The 16,523-nt window shown below is 45.9% G+C and overlaps 1 protein-coding gene across 1 annotated transcript; it reads left to right on the plus strand.

The window, feature by feature from the left end:
- The first annotated feature begins 9,565 nt into the window (after positions 1-9,565).
- Positions 9,566-14,961, plus strand: LOC120734657 (docking protein 1-like). The gene is made up of 5 exons (XM_040033593.1): positions 9,566-11,710; positions 11,789-11,899; positions 12,002-12,071; positions 12,509-12,681; positions 13,568-14,961. Exons 1-5 carry the CDS (start codon positions 11,708-11,710, stop codon positions 14,411-14,413), a joined length of 1,203 nt encoding a protein of 400 aa, XP_039889527.1. The 5' UTR covers positions 9,566-11,707; the 3' UTR covers positions 14,414-14,961.
- The last annotated feature ends 1,562 nt before the right edge of the window (positions 14,962-16,523 follow it).

Raw genomic sequence — 16,523 nt, forward strand, 5'->3', positions numbered from 1 at the left:
TGGCTGCGAACCCCCTTGAGTTGTCCTGTGGGCGGCCCTGTGGAAGTCCTGCTCTCAAGATCACCCTTGGGTAAAGGCATCACCGCTAAGATTTATCACTTACTGCAAGAACGTACACGGTGTATAGGTTTAGCCTAATCTTATACTTATGTCTCTACGCAGCTGTCCAGGAATTGTATCAATATGATGTGCGCACGTTATCTATTTTGTGGCCACAAATGCGTAATTCGTTGCCATGTTAGATCCAATTTGTGCCCACAAATTAGCATTTCGTGTGCACGTTATACCTGTTTCGTATTATTTATACATTATATACATATATTATTTATATTATATATATTATATTATATATATATATATTATTTATACCTATTTCGTGCCCACGAAGTAGTCTCATTATCTATCAACAGTACATTTGCATAATGACTGAAACCAGCCCACTGAAGGAACAATGGGCTGGGAGGTCAGTTCCTTAATCTTAATTTACAAAGCCCACTGACCAATGGCCATGAGTCCCATTCACAGACAGTTGGGGAATGGCTGCAATCACAGCATTGTAAGATGGCGAAAGATGTACCCTTAGGCCCCTCCTCGATTCATCCCAGCCCATTGTTCCTTCAGTGGGCTGGTTTCAGTCATTATGCAAATGTCCTGTTTATAAGATTGAAACCTGCAGTCAGCTGAGACTGAAGACGTCACCTGGATGAGTGACGAAGCGTTTCTCCCACAAAACGCTACGTCCAGATGAATCAACTTTTGGAGATTTATTTACCTGGATGATTGAGTTGCATCAAGAAGATACCAAACGTGTTCTGAGAAATCGTCCTACCCGTATTATAATTTGACGGTGACTTGTGACTAAACCTAACCATAACCTTAAGAAGTATTCTGGATGGGTGAGAGAAAAAGAGGTTAATTCGGCGTTGGTGTTGCGCGCATGCGCCGCGTCTGCGCAGAAACATTGGGTAGGATGTTTTTTGAGTTAGGATGGATTCCCAGAACACCGGCATTTAATCTCCGAGAAAGTTCTCCCAGAGAAGTAAAGCAAATGTGCAAGTTCACCTCTGAATGTTTGTAAAGCATTCCCACGTTAAGCTTAATAACCCTCTCCTGTTGCTGCTTCAATCATGAAACTGATCAACGATCAGCTGATCGTCTCTCTTGTTTGTTTTTGGCCCACTTTGCACCAGAAAGAGGAAACCAGCGGCTGAACAACAGCAGCACGTTTAAGCTTGATCAGCTGTTGTTAGAATGTATTTAATATTACTTTCTACACCAGGATCTACACTGGCAGCTGTGGCTACAATGTAGCTGCCATCACCAGTGTGTGAATGTGTGTGTGACTGGGTATAGTGTAAAGCGCTTTGGGGTCCTTAGGACCAAGTAAAGCGCTTTACAAATACAGACCATTTGCCAGGATCTTTTTCTACAGCTGACAGCTGGTAACTGTGCAGGCAAGTTTAGCCAGGGGGGCCGATAGGGCTTGAACAGGGAAAAGGGGGCACAGAGACATACTTTTCTTTCTTATTCTCATGTCTCGCTTTTAATAAATAATTATCTGAATCTTACAACCAAAGTTTTCATCTGATGTTAAATGTATAGAAGTCCATTACTGTACATAGTAACTATTAAGTGTAATATATCCTACTAAGCTATAGTACTTTTTCCTTTGGGACGGTACCATCTGTCATGGTCCTGGGCCATGTTGGCCCAGCATTCTTAGTTTTTGTGTGTTTTGTATTTTGTTCCCTATTTATGCCTGGGTTCCTAGGTTATTTAGTTAAGATGTTCCTTATTTGGTTACCTCCTGTGTGCCCCTGTGAGCCCTCGTCTCTCCTTGTGTTTTATTCCATGTTTTCCCCAGCCCGTTATGTCTGTGTTCTCCCCGTGCTCTCTCTCCTGTCTGAACCTCCGTGTACTTCCTGTTTTACTTTGACAGTCTCTCGTCAGTATGCGTCATGTTGTGTTACTCCTGCCCTGTCTCGTTATGGTTATCTGTGTCAGCTGTGTTCCCACTTCCCTCGTTAACCCTCTGTGTATTTCTGTCTGCGTCTCCCTCATGCTGTGTGTTTCTACCTGTAGCGCCCTGTGTGTTTTGTTAGAGTCTTCCCAGTTTAGATTTTGTAGAGTTTTTGCCATTTTGAGTTCAGTCCTGTCTCCAGTGAGTTTGCGTTTGGGTCCTATTTCCTGCCTGCCACACAGCCTGATCATGACACCATCTGTGCAGTCTGCAGTTCTGTTGAAGAAAGATGTTGAATCTATTGAATTATTGTAGAAAAATTATTGATCTCTGTGCATTTTTTTTTCATGTGTATTAAATTAAAGTTGATTACGTCAATTAAGCATTATGAGGCAGAGGGTGGGGGGTGGTTCCCTAGTTTTTTTTGTCCGGAGTTGGCGGCCCTATTATTTAGGTTGCTTAATATTTCCACTAAGTGCTCTTTAAAACACCAGAATAGGGAGGATGCTGCAGGTTTAAGTTTATTAGATTGCTCAGTTTTGCTGATCTATGAAATATTTTGGGTGCAGTGTATGTTTGCATACAGGTATAACTGAATAACTTTAGTTTAGTTTAGTTTGTTAAACTTGAGTATGAACTCATACAAAATGCAGCAAGATATTTAAAAAACCATTTTATTAATTATAAAATACGCTATATCGGATTTATATCGGTATCGGCAGATATCCAAATTTATGATATCGGTATCAGACATAAAAAAAAGTGGTATCGTGCCATCTCTAGTTTCCACCGGCGTGGAAGCTAAAACTAGAGAGGGCATAGCCTAACATATGAAACAGGAAAATACCGCTGTGTAATCCATTTATTTCAACAAAGTAACTGTATTCTGAATACCACCTTTTTAAACGGTAACTGTAACGGAATACAGTTACTCATATTTTGCATTTTAAATACGTGACGGTGGTACATGTACTCTGTTACTCCCCAGCACTGGCTACCATAAAGTGGCTGGTGGAGACCCAAACTGCAAACAACTGAACCCTCTATACTTCACCACCAGAGGGTGCAAAAGAGCAAAATCTGGACATACAGCTCAACAAACATAAAATGCAAAAGACCGTTACACCATCCATCCTCCAGCCCAGCAGGTGGCAGTACTGCAGCCAAGTGTAGAGGAAGAACAAACTCCACCCTCACTGGCTGCACCTATAACTGTTTGCTCCCCTGTTCTGCAGCAGTCTTGTCCCCAGTCGAGTTCTCTGGAGCTTTATGTATTTATTTACTTTATTTCTTTGAGTTTTCACCGTCCAGTGAAATGCTGTTTGTGTGGATACGCTACGTGGGAGTGAATGTGAGCGTGAATGGTTGTCTGTCCCTGTGTGTTAGCCCTGCAACAGACTGGCGACCTGTCCTGTCCCCCTTACCCCCCGTGTACCCCGCCTCTTGCCCTTTGATAGCTGGGATAGGCTCCGTGACCCTGAAAAGGATAAGTGGAAGCGAATGGATGGATGTTTCATGAGCCTGACCTGATGTAGGGAGCAGCTTCTGTTTGGAATCAGTCTGAACACCACGAGGAGATTGTTTGATTGAACCCGACTTTGGACTCAGCCTTTACCGGTCAGTTCAGTCTGCGAAGTTTGAATCCACTTTGTGTTTGTGAGGCCGAGGTGAAGGACGACAGCTCAGGGATGTAATAGAATAGAAATGTTTGCGTTCCCACAAACATTTCTCTGGGGAAATCTGCCGCAGCCTGCAGTATTGATTCTGCTCGTCCATCCTGACCATCAGCCTTCTCCTGAAACAATCGATTCAGCTCCGCCAATTCATTCACTCACTTTATTTATTAAAGATGTGCACACTCAGGGGGCGCGTGGGGGCGGGGCTAAAGTTTTAACCTTAATAATATAAAGCGTCCTGAGATGAATGATGTGATAGTTTGACCTGATATCAATAAAACAGAAGTGAATTTATTGACCTGTGCGGGTTACAAATCTGTCCCCACAAGGACGGGCTCCGACCGGTCGATAGCTGCAGATTTAGGGTCACTGTTCAGACCACAAAGGGTAAAAGGTCAACGAGCCGAACTTTTTAATAATTAATTGTTTTTAACTGTAAACGGTCTAATCAGCCTGTCTCGTGTGTTTGGAGTCTGCAGTGCTTTTCCAAAAGCTGCTTTGCCGTCAGTTTTCTCACTTTAAAGACTCTCTCACTCTGCAGAGGGCCGATGATGCACGAGGACAGTTTTAAACGATAAATATTCTTGGTTTTAATTTGGACTCCTTCTGTCCTACCAGAGGAATGAAAGCATTGTGTTTCTCCTCTGATCTATCGCTGAGGGTTCTGTTTTTTCATTGTCTCTGGGTACAAACAAATGTCTTGGTTATTTAAATGTTTAATTACATCTACAGCAAAGTCAGAACATGTTCTCATCCCGGGGTGTCAAATAATCCAGTGTTTTCAGACCCCACGTCTCACCATCACACACAGGGTGTTGGCTGGTGTCAGTACCTTAATAGAAACGTGACTGTGCTTTGTCACATGCATGTAAAGTCTGCACACCGGGCTGGATGTGGTTTATCACTGTCTGCGTTCTTTAGGTACATAAAAAATAAATTACCTGCGTAGTTTTAGGTCAAGATTGCAGTTTGGGTTAAAAATGTATATAAACTTCATATACATATATATTTATATTTACTACTTTCTAAACTGAAGACATCATATATGAAACAACAAACAACACATGGAACTATGTAGCAAAGAAAAAATGATAAATAACTTTAAATATGTCTTTGCTTTGTTGACAGCGCTGCAGACGCTCAGTGAGCTTCATGATGTCGTCACCTGCGATGGTTTCACTTCACAGGTGAGCCTGTCAGGGTTCAGTTGTGGGATTTTGTCCTCTTAATGAGGTTGGGACCATCAGGTGTGCAGAAGTCAGGTTGGTGCACAGCTGACAGCCAGGAGCCCATCACTGAGATGCACCAGCAGCTTTTTAACAAATCCCTATTATTTGACTCCCAGGGAATCAAAATTAACTGACGCTCTTTATAAATCAATAATAATAATATCAACTCGTTGATGGACTCGTGGGTGTGTCCCTGTTCTGGTAACAGAGGCTTGAGTTTGACAGCAGACCTTTCTGGCTGTTTGCTCGTTTGGTTTCTGACCAGAGCTGCTGACAAGCTGCCACTAGTTTTGCTTTCACTGCACTGGGATCAGTTACCATCAGCAGCTCGTGTGGAAATTAAGCTAGCAAATAAACAAGCAGCCTGTGATTTACCATCTTAATATAAGTTTCCTCTCACCAACATGTGAGATGTAGGAAGCTTAGAGCGTGATGTGAAAACGAATAGCTCATCACTGAGTACCTTAGCTTAGCTCCAGCAGCGTCTGGTTAAATGCAACAGGCAAAATGAACCCGATGCACCATCAGAATAGCATCTCTGAGAAATCACAACCACATGTTTAGCCACATGTCCTCCTTAAACTGCTGGCTGTCTGAGTGGTGTCCCAGAAACGATGTGGGCTTCATAGATAATTGGCAAACCTTCTGGAGGAAACCTGGTCTTGTTAGGAGAGACGGCATCCATCCCACTTTGGATGGAGCAGCTCTCATTTCTAGAAATATGGACAAATTTATTAAACCCCCCAAAATATGACTATCCAGAGTTGGGACCAGGAAGCAGAGTTGCAGTCTTACACGCCTCTCTGCAGCTTCTCTCCTCCTGCTACCCCCCAAAAACCCATCTCCATAGAGACTGTGTCAGCTCCCAAACAGACAACAAACAAACTAAAAACCAGCAACAAACAACTTAAACACAAACACAAAGAAAGAACAATACAGTATCCACATCTGAACCAAAGAGTAAAACAGTGAAATGTGGATTATTAAATATTAGGTCTCTCTCCTCCAAGTCTCTGTTAGTACATGACTTAATAATTGATCAACAAATCGATTTACCAGACAGGTAAAGATGCCCATGCATGCAACAAGATATCCAAAGGCTGCCAGCATGCGTAGAAGAAGAAAACAGAGGCAGCTCAAAGTCATGACATTGTGTTTTCATGTTGTCCAGTTAGTCCTGGAGAAAGATCTTTCCTGGGGCGTGAGGAATCATCTTTGCTGACTTTGTAAGAAACCATATTTTAAATTGTTGTTTGAATTAATATGTTTGTTAGAGATAATTCTTAGGAACTGAAATCCAAATGGCAGAATTGCCGGACAGATGCAAAATCATCCAGTACAAATGAATATCTGGTGTCTTTGTCTTAGGCGAGAATAACTCATCCACTGCCTCAGATCTATCTCAGAGCTCCTGGTGCTGCTAACAAACCAGTGAGACCACAGTTACTGTGGGTCATGTGCTCTGTGACCCAGACAGGCTCTTTGCTCATTACCCATAAATCACAGTCCTGCGTTCCTTCTTGGTGAGTCCTGCTCGCCACACAGGATGATTTCCACAGTAAAAATATACAGTTCTAGGACATTCGGGGTGATTTTACTGTGCGGCACACTGACCCCTTTATAATAAATATATCCTGCTTAGCTGCAAAAGTGGATTATCATATACAGAAAGCACATCTGTGAAAGAGTCCTCTTCCTAAGCAGCTCGCTGTGGTTAATTCTTCTCGCCACCCGGAGCTGCCTGATCGGGCCTTAATTCTGTGGGACAGGTCAGCATGGACGGAGCAGTCGCTTAAACCGCCGTCACAGGTAGACCAACCAAAGAGGCTCAGAGATACCAGGACACACGCTCGTACTTCTTTGCTTTTAAAAGATCCAGTGAAGAATGTATCTTATTATCAGTTAATGTCAGAATCAAAATACTTTATTAATCCCAGAGGAAATGATGTGATCGCTGCAGGACAGTAAGAACAGTAACCGCCAAATTAAAGCATCAATGAAATAATACAAAATATATAAACATCCCAGTAGTTACACAAAACTGGACACACAATGTTGAAGATACACATATTCTGGTCTCTCCATCAGGTGATCGGTGATCCAGGGCATCAGAGAGGATCCACCTGCATCGCTGTCACACGGTCGAGCAGGTAGACGATGAGCCTTTCCAGGGTCTTCGTGACGTGGCGAGTCAGTGCCACAGGCCTGTAATCCTGGGGGCCACTGGGACGTGGCGTCTTTGCTACAGGAACGAGGCGTGACATCCTCCACAGCACTGGGACCCTCTGTTTGGACTTTCACGGGAGGCGACGGTGCCATGTGGAGAGGGAGAGAGTGGAGTGGCTGTGGACTGAAGGCTGACTACAGGTAGGGCTGCAGGAGGGGTGAGCATTACCTGAAAAACTCTTCAGCTCTGTCCTCACCGCCCACAGCTCCTCTGCTGCTGGTTGGCATGAATCCAGTGATGGTCTTCATCCACTCCTCTCTCATGCTGCTCTGCTGAAGTTTCCACTCCAGCTTCCTCCTGTAACTGTCCTTAGCCTCCCTGATCTTGCCCCTCAGTGACCCCTGAACCGTTCTCACCTCCTCTCGGTGGCCCGCTCTGAAAGCCTCTTCTTGTCATTGAGGAGAGCTTTAATGTTCTTGGTCGCCCACTGCTTGTTATTTGGGCAACAATGGACAGTCCAAGCTGGGACAACGGAGCAGAAGGTTATAGTCAGTGAGCCCATAGATGTCCTCACTGTGGGGCCCACAGAGAGCCTGACGATGAAAGCATACTTACACAGCAGGAGCGGATTGAAGAGAAGAGTTTGTCTCCCTTTTCCATAAGTATCGACTCGCCACGGCTCAACTTGATTCGACTGGTTTGCCATTAAAATCGCGTACCACCTAATGGTACTCGTCGTTATGGCAACAGGGCTGAGCATCCCGTGATGTAATTATGCGACACAAACGCTACAACAAAGGTGGACGTGGAGGCGACGATGCCCCTGCTGCTATGTCTGTGGCTTTTCATGAGATTCCCAGGTGTCCCATCCCGGGTTTCAAAAATGGCCGTTTTGGTTTTCATGAATGAGATGCTCGACGACTCTTCCGTGCGCCATACAGCCACTCCGTGTCCTTCGTTCTTTGTTGTGTTGCGTATCCCAATTTCGGATCTGGCACACCGCCAACACGAGCACCGGATCTGACGCTTTAACAGAGCCCGGGATGAGGGCGATGTTATGTAAGCTCAGCGGCAGCATCTGCACAGTGAACACATGACATGCACGTTTTACATGGACGACACACGAACATCAGAGAAGAGTTTGTGAACGAGGACCGGGCCGAAGCAGAGAAACGGCTGCCAGCAGTGGTCTTTAAAAGGTGCGATCAACGCAGAGGCCAGAAAGTGTCCGACACGGTGAGAGCTGCTCGTCACAGAACCTCAGTGCTTCCTTCAGTCCTTTCTCTGTGACCTGCACACAAACACATGCAGGGATGCTTCACAGCTTTAATGCTAACAAAGATGCTCCTCGCCTCTCACCTGCAGAGATTCACGAGTGATGATAAAGATCATAAAGCGTCTTGACACGACTGTTGCTGTGATTTGGCGCTGTATAAATGAAACTGAATTGAACTGAATCTGGGGATGAGAACAGTAATCTCTCTGTCATCTGCAGACACACCAGCTAGCAATCCTCACTGCTGCCACATGTGCGATAATACTGACCCCTAGTGTTCGGTCGGGCTTTTGCATGGTGACGTTTGGTCGACTGAAACTCATCTCAGATTCATCCTGATGCCACTTTTAGCAAATTACGTTCAGCTGTGAGGGAGATGCAGTAGAATCAGCAGTGCAAGAGTGCTGATGTTACAAAGGAAGTAGTAAAAGTAAATATACTTTCAGGAGTACTTAGAGGGGGACCAGAGGCCTGGGGAGCAGCTCCTGCACTCGTCTGGACCAAGAGGTCAGATGTTCTGCAGAATCTGCTGCAAACACATCAGACGTCACCTAATTTTGTAATAATCAGCAAGTCTCAATACACGCCAAGCACACTTCAACCAAACTGAGGTTAAACATTGACTCAAGCATTGATCCAGTGTCCAAAGTCCAGCGTGTAACCGAGTTTTGCTGTTTGCTTTGCAGGTGTGTGCACACAGGAATGTTTGAGGTTGCACAGGTTCGCTGACTTTTGCTTACAAATACACAAGTGGAGTAAAAATAAGAGAAGTTTGAAGTTCGAAGTTTCTGTGCAGTCAGTGTGTTTGAGCTCCAGAAAGAAACTCAGTGTTTCACAGCAGGAATAAAGCTACACTAACAGGAAATTATTTATCTGGAGTTCTTCTTCTTCTTATTAGTCCTTTATTTATCCTGGTAAAAAATCTCATTTCCAAGAGAGACCTGGTATCATAGCAACAAAAGTCAAAATACACGTACCACATAAGTATATAACATCCATCCATCTTCTTCCGCTTTATCCGGGCCAGGTCGCGGGGGCAGCAGCCTAAGCAGAGAAGCCCAGACCTCCCTCTCCCAGACACCTCCTCCAGCTTATCTGGGGAAATATAATCTCTCCACGGTGTCCTGGGTCTGCCCCGGGGCCTCCTCCCGGTGGGACATGCCTGGAACACCTCACCCAGGAGGCGCCCAGGAGGCATCTTTGTCAGATGCCCGCACCACCTCAGCTGGCTCCTTTCGATGTGGAGCAGCAGCGGCTCCACTCTGAGCCTGTCCCGGATGGCTGAACTTCTCAAGTATATAACATTTTAAACAAATACAATATCCTGTACAAACATGTGAAAAATATAAAATAACAGATCAAATTTAGAGCGACGTTAAAAACAATCACGCTGAGTAAAAGAGTTATTCTCTCGTTCCTTTAAGACAGACTTGATCTCCCCGAGGTAACCCATTCTGATCATTTCAGTTCCTTCTGCAGAGGAAGAGCCAGTAATAAAACATAAAGCACAATGGTGGACAGTATCCAACCTCTTTAGGTAGCGGGCAGGTGCGTTCATAAAAAGCAGGTCACTGTAATCCAATAAAGGTCAAAAAGTTGCATGAATCAAGTGTTTTCTCACTTGGAGGGAGAAACGTGGTTTTTACTTCAACACCTCTCTCCTGCTTCTTCCCTGCTCACTCAAACCGGATGTCTGACGTTAGCTGGAGTTTAGAGAAGGTCTGCAGTGTTGTTGTCATCTGCATAGAGGCCTCAAAGACAGAGGGACGACATCACTGCTAAAATATATAGTTCACTCCGGGAAAATCATCGGAAACATCCATGCGCGAGCTGCAAAGCACCTCCACCTTCCAGAGGTTCTGCTGACAGCATACATGCCGTGTTGCCAGGTCTCCTTCTGTGCTCCAAACACTCCAATTTCTGGAACTGGGATGCCAGTTTGGGTTTTTTCAAGCCTACTTTCGAAACATTCTTCACTTTCTGTTCTTCAGCTTCGGTGGCCTGAGGATTTCAGCTTTGCTATTAAGAGAAGACGAGGTTCTTTAAATCATGAGTGCAGAGTGCAGGAACGAGAATCAGCAGCTCCAAGGCCATGGTCCTCAGCTGGAAATGGGTGGTGTGCCCGGTCTGATCCGGGATGAGTCGCTGCCTCGAGTAGAAGATTTGAAGCACCTCGAGGTCTTTTCACACGTGATGGAAGAGCAGAGCACGAGATCAACAGATGGACTGGTGCGAACGCCGAACCGAGAGCCCTGAGTGTAAAAGTGAAGCTTTACTGATGATCTACAGTCACCTTCTGCTCTGGGTAGTTACTGATAATGTGGAAATGATCTTCCTCTGAAAGATGAAAGGAGGAGCTTGGAGTACAGCTGCTACTCCTCCACATCAAAAGAAGATGGTGGCGGATGCTTGGATGCCTGCTGGGATACTGGGAGGAAGCACGGAGGCAGACCCTGGACTGACCTTGAGGTTATATCTCAGCTGGCTTGGGAATGCTTGGAGTCCCTCTTGATTAGTTAGGAAGAGGTGGATGGACGGGGGTGTCTGGGTGTCTGCTGCCCCCATGATCCAAAGCTCGATGGATGAACCGATTCACAGCAAAATGTATCTATAAAAGATGAATGTACTCCGATCTGACAAGTGACATAAACCTTCATTCTTTGCCAGCAGGGGGCGACTTCTTTGATTGCAAAAATGATTTTGAGTACAGGAGTTACACGATGACTTTATCGTGTCTGTCACTGGTCTCAGAGCTTCGTGGATAAAACAGGATGTTTATCCCTTAAATTATGAGTCAGATAAACACGAGTCTGCAGGCTAACGCAGGTCGAGCTTGTGGCTCGCAGGTCTGCGTGAGAGTATGACAGGATGATTCAGTGCTTAATCCTGTCTTTACAAACAGATTCATCTTTAAATATCACTCTGCCTTTTCCTTGTGACGAGTAATATTGGTGTTCAGCTCACTCACACATACATTTGAATCTTACTTAAACCAGAGCTCAGCCACAAACACTCCCACACCTGCGAGTGGAAGTATCGCCTGCGGCTGTTTGACATTCAGGCAAACATGTCGCCTCACGTTTCTCCACCCGGAGAAGAATCGTGCGCTCTGAGCAAAGACTCGTCGGGTGGAAACGGCCGCAGTGCAGAGTGCGCACGAAGCTTATTGTTTGAGTCGCTCTGGTTTGAGAAGAAGCCGTACAGGCCGCGTGATTTATGTCTGTCAGGCGTTCTCCGCCGACTCAGCTGTAACTCTCTGCCTGTTTGTGCACGGTGCATCCTGCAGGGGGCGATCTCGCAACTGCGGTCAGAAAACACGGGGACCGGAAGGTGAAGGTGGTCCGACTGTCCGAGTTGATCAGCGTCCTCAGACTCCCCCCGAACGCTGAGGCCTGCCCCATGGTGAGCCGTCATACTCTCCTCTCACGTTTCCAGTCGTCAAAAGTCGAAAAGACGCTTAAAGCTGGTTTGTGTCTGCAGGAGAACATGTGGGCGTTCTGCGTGGAGACTCAGGACAGGACCATGGTGTTCGCCGCACTCAGAGACGACTGTGCTGACTGGGTGGACAAACTGTGCCAAAGCACGTTTCAGGTGTGAAGGACACAAATGTTCCTTCTCTTTACGTTTCACACAAATGTGCAGCTTCATGATTTCACAGCTAATTATTTAAGCTTGCTTCATTCGCTCTCTCAGAAAGGAGGCCGTCCACGCTCCAATCAGCCCCAAATGGAGGAGAACCAGATATACGTCTCAGTAGAAGAAGGTAAATTCTTTGCTTTTGTCTTCTCCAAATACTCAATTCCGGTTAAGAGCGCCCCCCATGGAACAGGACGAGCAGTTATTGCATCCCCCAGTTTTGACACGTTCACATAAACGTGAGTCTGGGAAAATTTGACACACGCTGAGCAAACAGTGAGCTACAGGGATGTACACGATACTGCAGAAATGTAATATTCAGCTCTCTCTGGCTGCTCAGTAAAAGTGGACCGTAATAACCTTCCTAACATTCAACATGCACTCTGACGTAGTGTTCAGAAACATCCTTAAAGGAGCACAGAGAAGCCGAGCCTCACACTTTTTGCTCATGCTGTCAGTATTTATTAACTGCATGTATTTAAACTGTGTTAAATTATCACATCAGTGTTCTGCTTTGCTTTATTTGCATAGTAATGAATGACAGACTCTCCTCCCTGTTTACAGCCTCTGAGTTCTGGGTGGCGATTCAGAGGACGGAGGCAGCGACCCGCTGCAGCCTGCAGGGGGCGTACTGGCTGCAGGTGGGACGGGAGGCGCTGCTTCTGAAAGAAACCCAGAAGAAGAAGGTTGTTCACGAGTGGCCGTACGAACTCCTGAGGCGATACGGGAATGATAAGGTGGGGGCGATCGTGGCTCAAGAGTTGGGAGTTCGCCTTGTAATCGGAAGGTCGCCGGTTCGAGCCCCGGCTCGGACAGTCTCGGTCGTTGTGTCCTTGGGCAAGACACTTCACCTACCGCCTACTGGTGATGGCCAGAGGGCCGATGGCGTGATATGGCAGCCTCGCTTCTGTCAGTCTGCCCCAGGGCAGCTGTGGCTACAACTGTAGCTGCCTCCACCAGTGTGTGAATGGGTGGATGACTGGGTGTGTAAAGTGCTTTGGGGTCCCTAGGGGGGACTAGTAAAAGCGCTCATGGTCACAATTTAAAGGTGCTTTTTGTATCACCTGCTGCATGTTGTTATTACATCTTTCACCACATGAGGGCGCCATTTTACCAGACTGTAAGGAGAAGCAGGAAAAGTCAGTGTTTAGCCTGAGATCGGGACTCAAGCCCGACAGCAGGGAGGTTTTGGAGCTTTTTTATGGAGCTCTGAATCCGTCAGCTTTACTGGTGGCTCGATATCGTCTGCAGGCGTGCGCCTGAACAGAAAAAGAGCAAAAATGTTAGCACTCTCCAGGAACCGTGCTTACGTTTGCCCGTGTTTCACTTTTATCATTTATATAAAATGATCAAATGTGGTTGTGTTTGGTGATAATTCTTCAGCCATATCTCGCTTCCACATGCGTGTGGGTACCAGCTCTTCCTCTCCTGCTGGGTGCTGGATTAGCTTGCTGCGCCATCATGTGGTGCAAAACGGTGTTACCGAAAAGTCTGGCTCTCATGCTCTGATGTTTTCACCTGGAATTCTTTCACATTCTTGTTAAAGTTCAGTTCATGATGGAAGCTTTAAGTGAAACTGAAGCCTCACAAGTGTAAGACGTTTATTTTCTCTCCTCCTCCCAGCTGACCCTAACCATCGAAGCCGGGCGGCGCTGTGACTCCGGTCCTGGAGCGTTCATCTTTGAGACGCCGCAGGCTGAGAAGATATTCGCCCTGATTCAGAGCACCATCAAACTGAAGACTTCATCAACCAACCAAAACCCAGAGGGAGAGAAGGTTGCGGTAACCAACATACAGGCTCATTCGCCCCTCCCCAAAGTCCCCGATATGACCAACATGGCCGCCATTCTGGAGAACAAGCTGAGGACAGAGGAGAGCAGAGAAGAGAGCGCACATGCTCGGGAAGATCACCCGCCTCCTATCACCCTCATGCCACTCCCACTGGTCCCTGCTGGCTCCTCTGCAGGTAACCATGGAGACCAGTCAGAAGCCATATACGCTAATCCGACTGACTGCATCCGGCCTGTAACAAAACCCCCGCCTGTCAGAGCCACGTATATCGACCCTGCGAGCGTTCTTCCTCTCAAACCCCCATGTGCCGCTCCACATCCCCCCCCTCGCGCGGACGACCCGGATTCGGTCTACTCGGAGGTGTACGACAAGATCGGCCATCACCAGAACAAAGACAACAGCCTCCAGAAAAAAGAAGAAACGAAGGTTTCAGCAGAGGGTGACGCGGTCTACGCCCAACCCAGCAGACGGAGCAAAGTGTCTCTGAAAAGCGAAGCCAAGGCCGACCCCTTCGCTCATCTTTACGCTCATGTCTGTAAGAAAGCACCGTCGTCTAGCCCCTCGACATCCAATGACAGCACCCCCTCCTCCTTGTCTCCTATCGCCAACAGGAGCACAACAAAAGCCTCGGATTGTCCGCTTGATGATGTAATCTCTGAAAACCTGGGCATCATTTAACTCTGGTGTTTAGAAAACATCTGAAACCATCATTGACATTCTTCATAGTAAAATTGTTTGAAAACTCGTGTTACCGCAGCACAGGCGATGCAGGCTGGACGTCGGAGGAACTGCCGGTTTCGTAAGGTCAGGGATCAGATGTTTGAGAAACTTCTTGCTTGCTTCCTAAAATATGAATATTTAATCATTAAGACAGGTAAATAAATAAACCTGCATGAATGTGATTTATGTTAATGTATCTGTTTATCTGCATATTTATACGTTTAGCACTCCCGTGTTGCAAATTCATACTCTGATTTTTCCACATAGAAAACTTCTCATACACGATTTTTACATATAAAGCTGTAAACACACTTGTTTGGTTACGATGCACAAATGTATGCTGCAAAAATGTCCCTGAGTCATGTTACATACGTGGGCCTTACTGTGTTTCTGTGTAAATATAGGAGCTATGACAGGTATCGCCATCATCTGTTACCGTAAGTGTTATTGTGCTTTATTCTAATATTGTGCTTTAAATAAAACAAATATATGACACTTTTGCTCCACTGAGTGAATCCTGGTGTTTTTAACACTAATACAGATATAAGAACAGAAGATGTTTATTCACATAAACAATCGGGAAAGTTGGAGTGTTGGCGTCGTGTTCAAACACCTGATGAATCAGAGTAAATATTTACCACACTGCACCGCTGCCTGAGGCCCCTCCCCCACCCGTCACTTTCAGTCAAGACCAGGTTCAGAGACAAACGAGAAGCAGCAGACCGGGTGAGTCCCCATGTCCTCGAGACCCCCCAGCTTTGTGGAGTCTTTCATAAACTGTTCGTGCTGAGTCTGAAGAGGGTCCCAGTGCTCACACCTCGTCCCTGTACCAAAGACACCGCGTCCCAGTGGCCCCCACGATTACAGCCTGTGGCACTGACCTCCCACGTCACAAGGACCCTGGAAAGACTCACCCTGGACCATCTCTGACCTATCAGATCAGGATCCCCTTCAGTTCCCCGCCATCATCTACCTGCTCAATCGTGTCTGTGTCCACCTGGACCAGCCGGCGAGCGTTGTGAGGTCATGTCTTTTTTACTTTTCCAGTGCATTCACTGGAGAGGAGGATGTTGTCCAAGATGAGGACAATGATGGATAATACCCACTCTGTAACATGCTGGGCAATCACAGGTGCACGCTCAGTGAGAGACTGAGATTACCCATAATGCACCACTGAACGACACAGGAAATCATTCCTGCACAACTCCTCCATCTAATGCACAGCACACAGTGCAGGAGTTGCAGCCTGCAGCACGTCCTCCACAGTGGAAATAACAAAGTTTCTCTGTAATAATCTGGATGTTTATAACTAACATATTTGTACATATTAGAAATATTTCTTATATATTGTAAACTTTGTAATATACTGTATTATTTAATTAGTTCAGTGTGTTACGGTGTTTGTTGTTGTGACTGTGATCACAAAATTCTTTGCGGATTAATAAAATATTATGATTCTGATTTCATTGTTTTAAGTCACACGTTATACATTCATTTATTTCCTTTAAATTTAATCGACGTAACAACCTAAAGCAACAAAACCAGAAGCGTGAGGGTGGGAGGGTGGAGACAGCCTGATGCACTGATGAACTTTGACCAGCAGGGGGGGATGTGCATCACGCACGGCTAAAACAGGAAGCCATCACATGACGTGCTTAGACATGTACTTCACTTCTTTACCACAAGGCGGCACTGCTGGATTTTCCAACACTCCAACATGAGCTGCAGACTTAATTTATGGTTAAACAGTGAAACAAAACCTTTGTGGATAAAATGTTTTGCTTTTAAATGACTTTTCTTTGACTCAGTTAATAGAAAAAGATTCACAACACAGGACTGCTTCATATGTGGCGGTGGAGGCGCCTAAAACTGTAGACTTGGATCTGTGTGCTCTGGTCTGGTTGCACACCTGAGGGCATCGAGGGGAAACATAACCCTCTGTAACGTCAGCCTTTCTTTTTGAAATCAAATGTTCGTCACTTTGAGGTTATCTGCTCATCGTGTGCAGACGTGCTGCAGAGATGATCCGGTGACAGCTTTCTGTGACTGAAGCCGAACTAATGCGCGA

Source organism: Simochromis diagramma, unplaced genomic scaffold (assembly GCF_900408965.1).
Source record: "Simochromis diagramma unplaced genomic scaffold, fSimDia1.1 OVJJ01000571.1, whole genome shotgun sequence".
Classification (NCBI taxonomy): Eukaryota; Metazoa; Chordata; class Actinopteri; order Cichliformes; family Cichlidae; genus Simochromis; species Simochromis diagramma.

Coding starts and splice junctions, on each gene's coding strand:
- LOC120734657 (XM_040033593.1), top strand. Junction 11,900..12,001: donor TGTGCCAAAGCACGTTTCAG/GTGTGAAGGACA, acceptor TCGCTCTCTCAG/AAAGGAGGCCGTCCACGCTC. Junction 12,072..12,508: donor ATACGTCTCAGTAGAAGAAG/GTAAATTCTTTG, acceptor CCCTGTTTACAG/CCTCTGAGTTCTGGGTGGCG.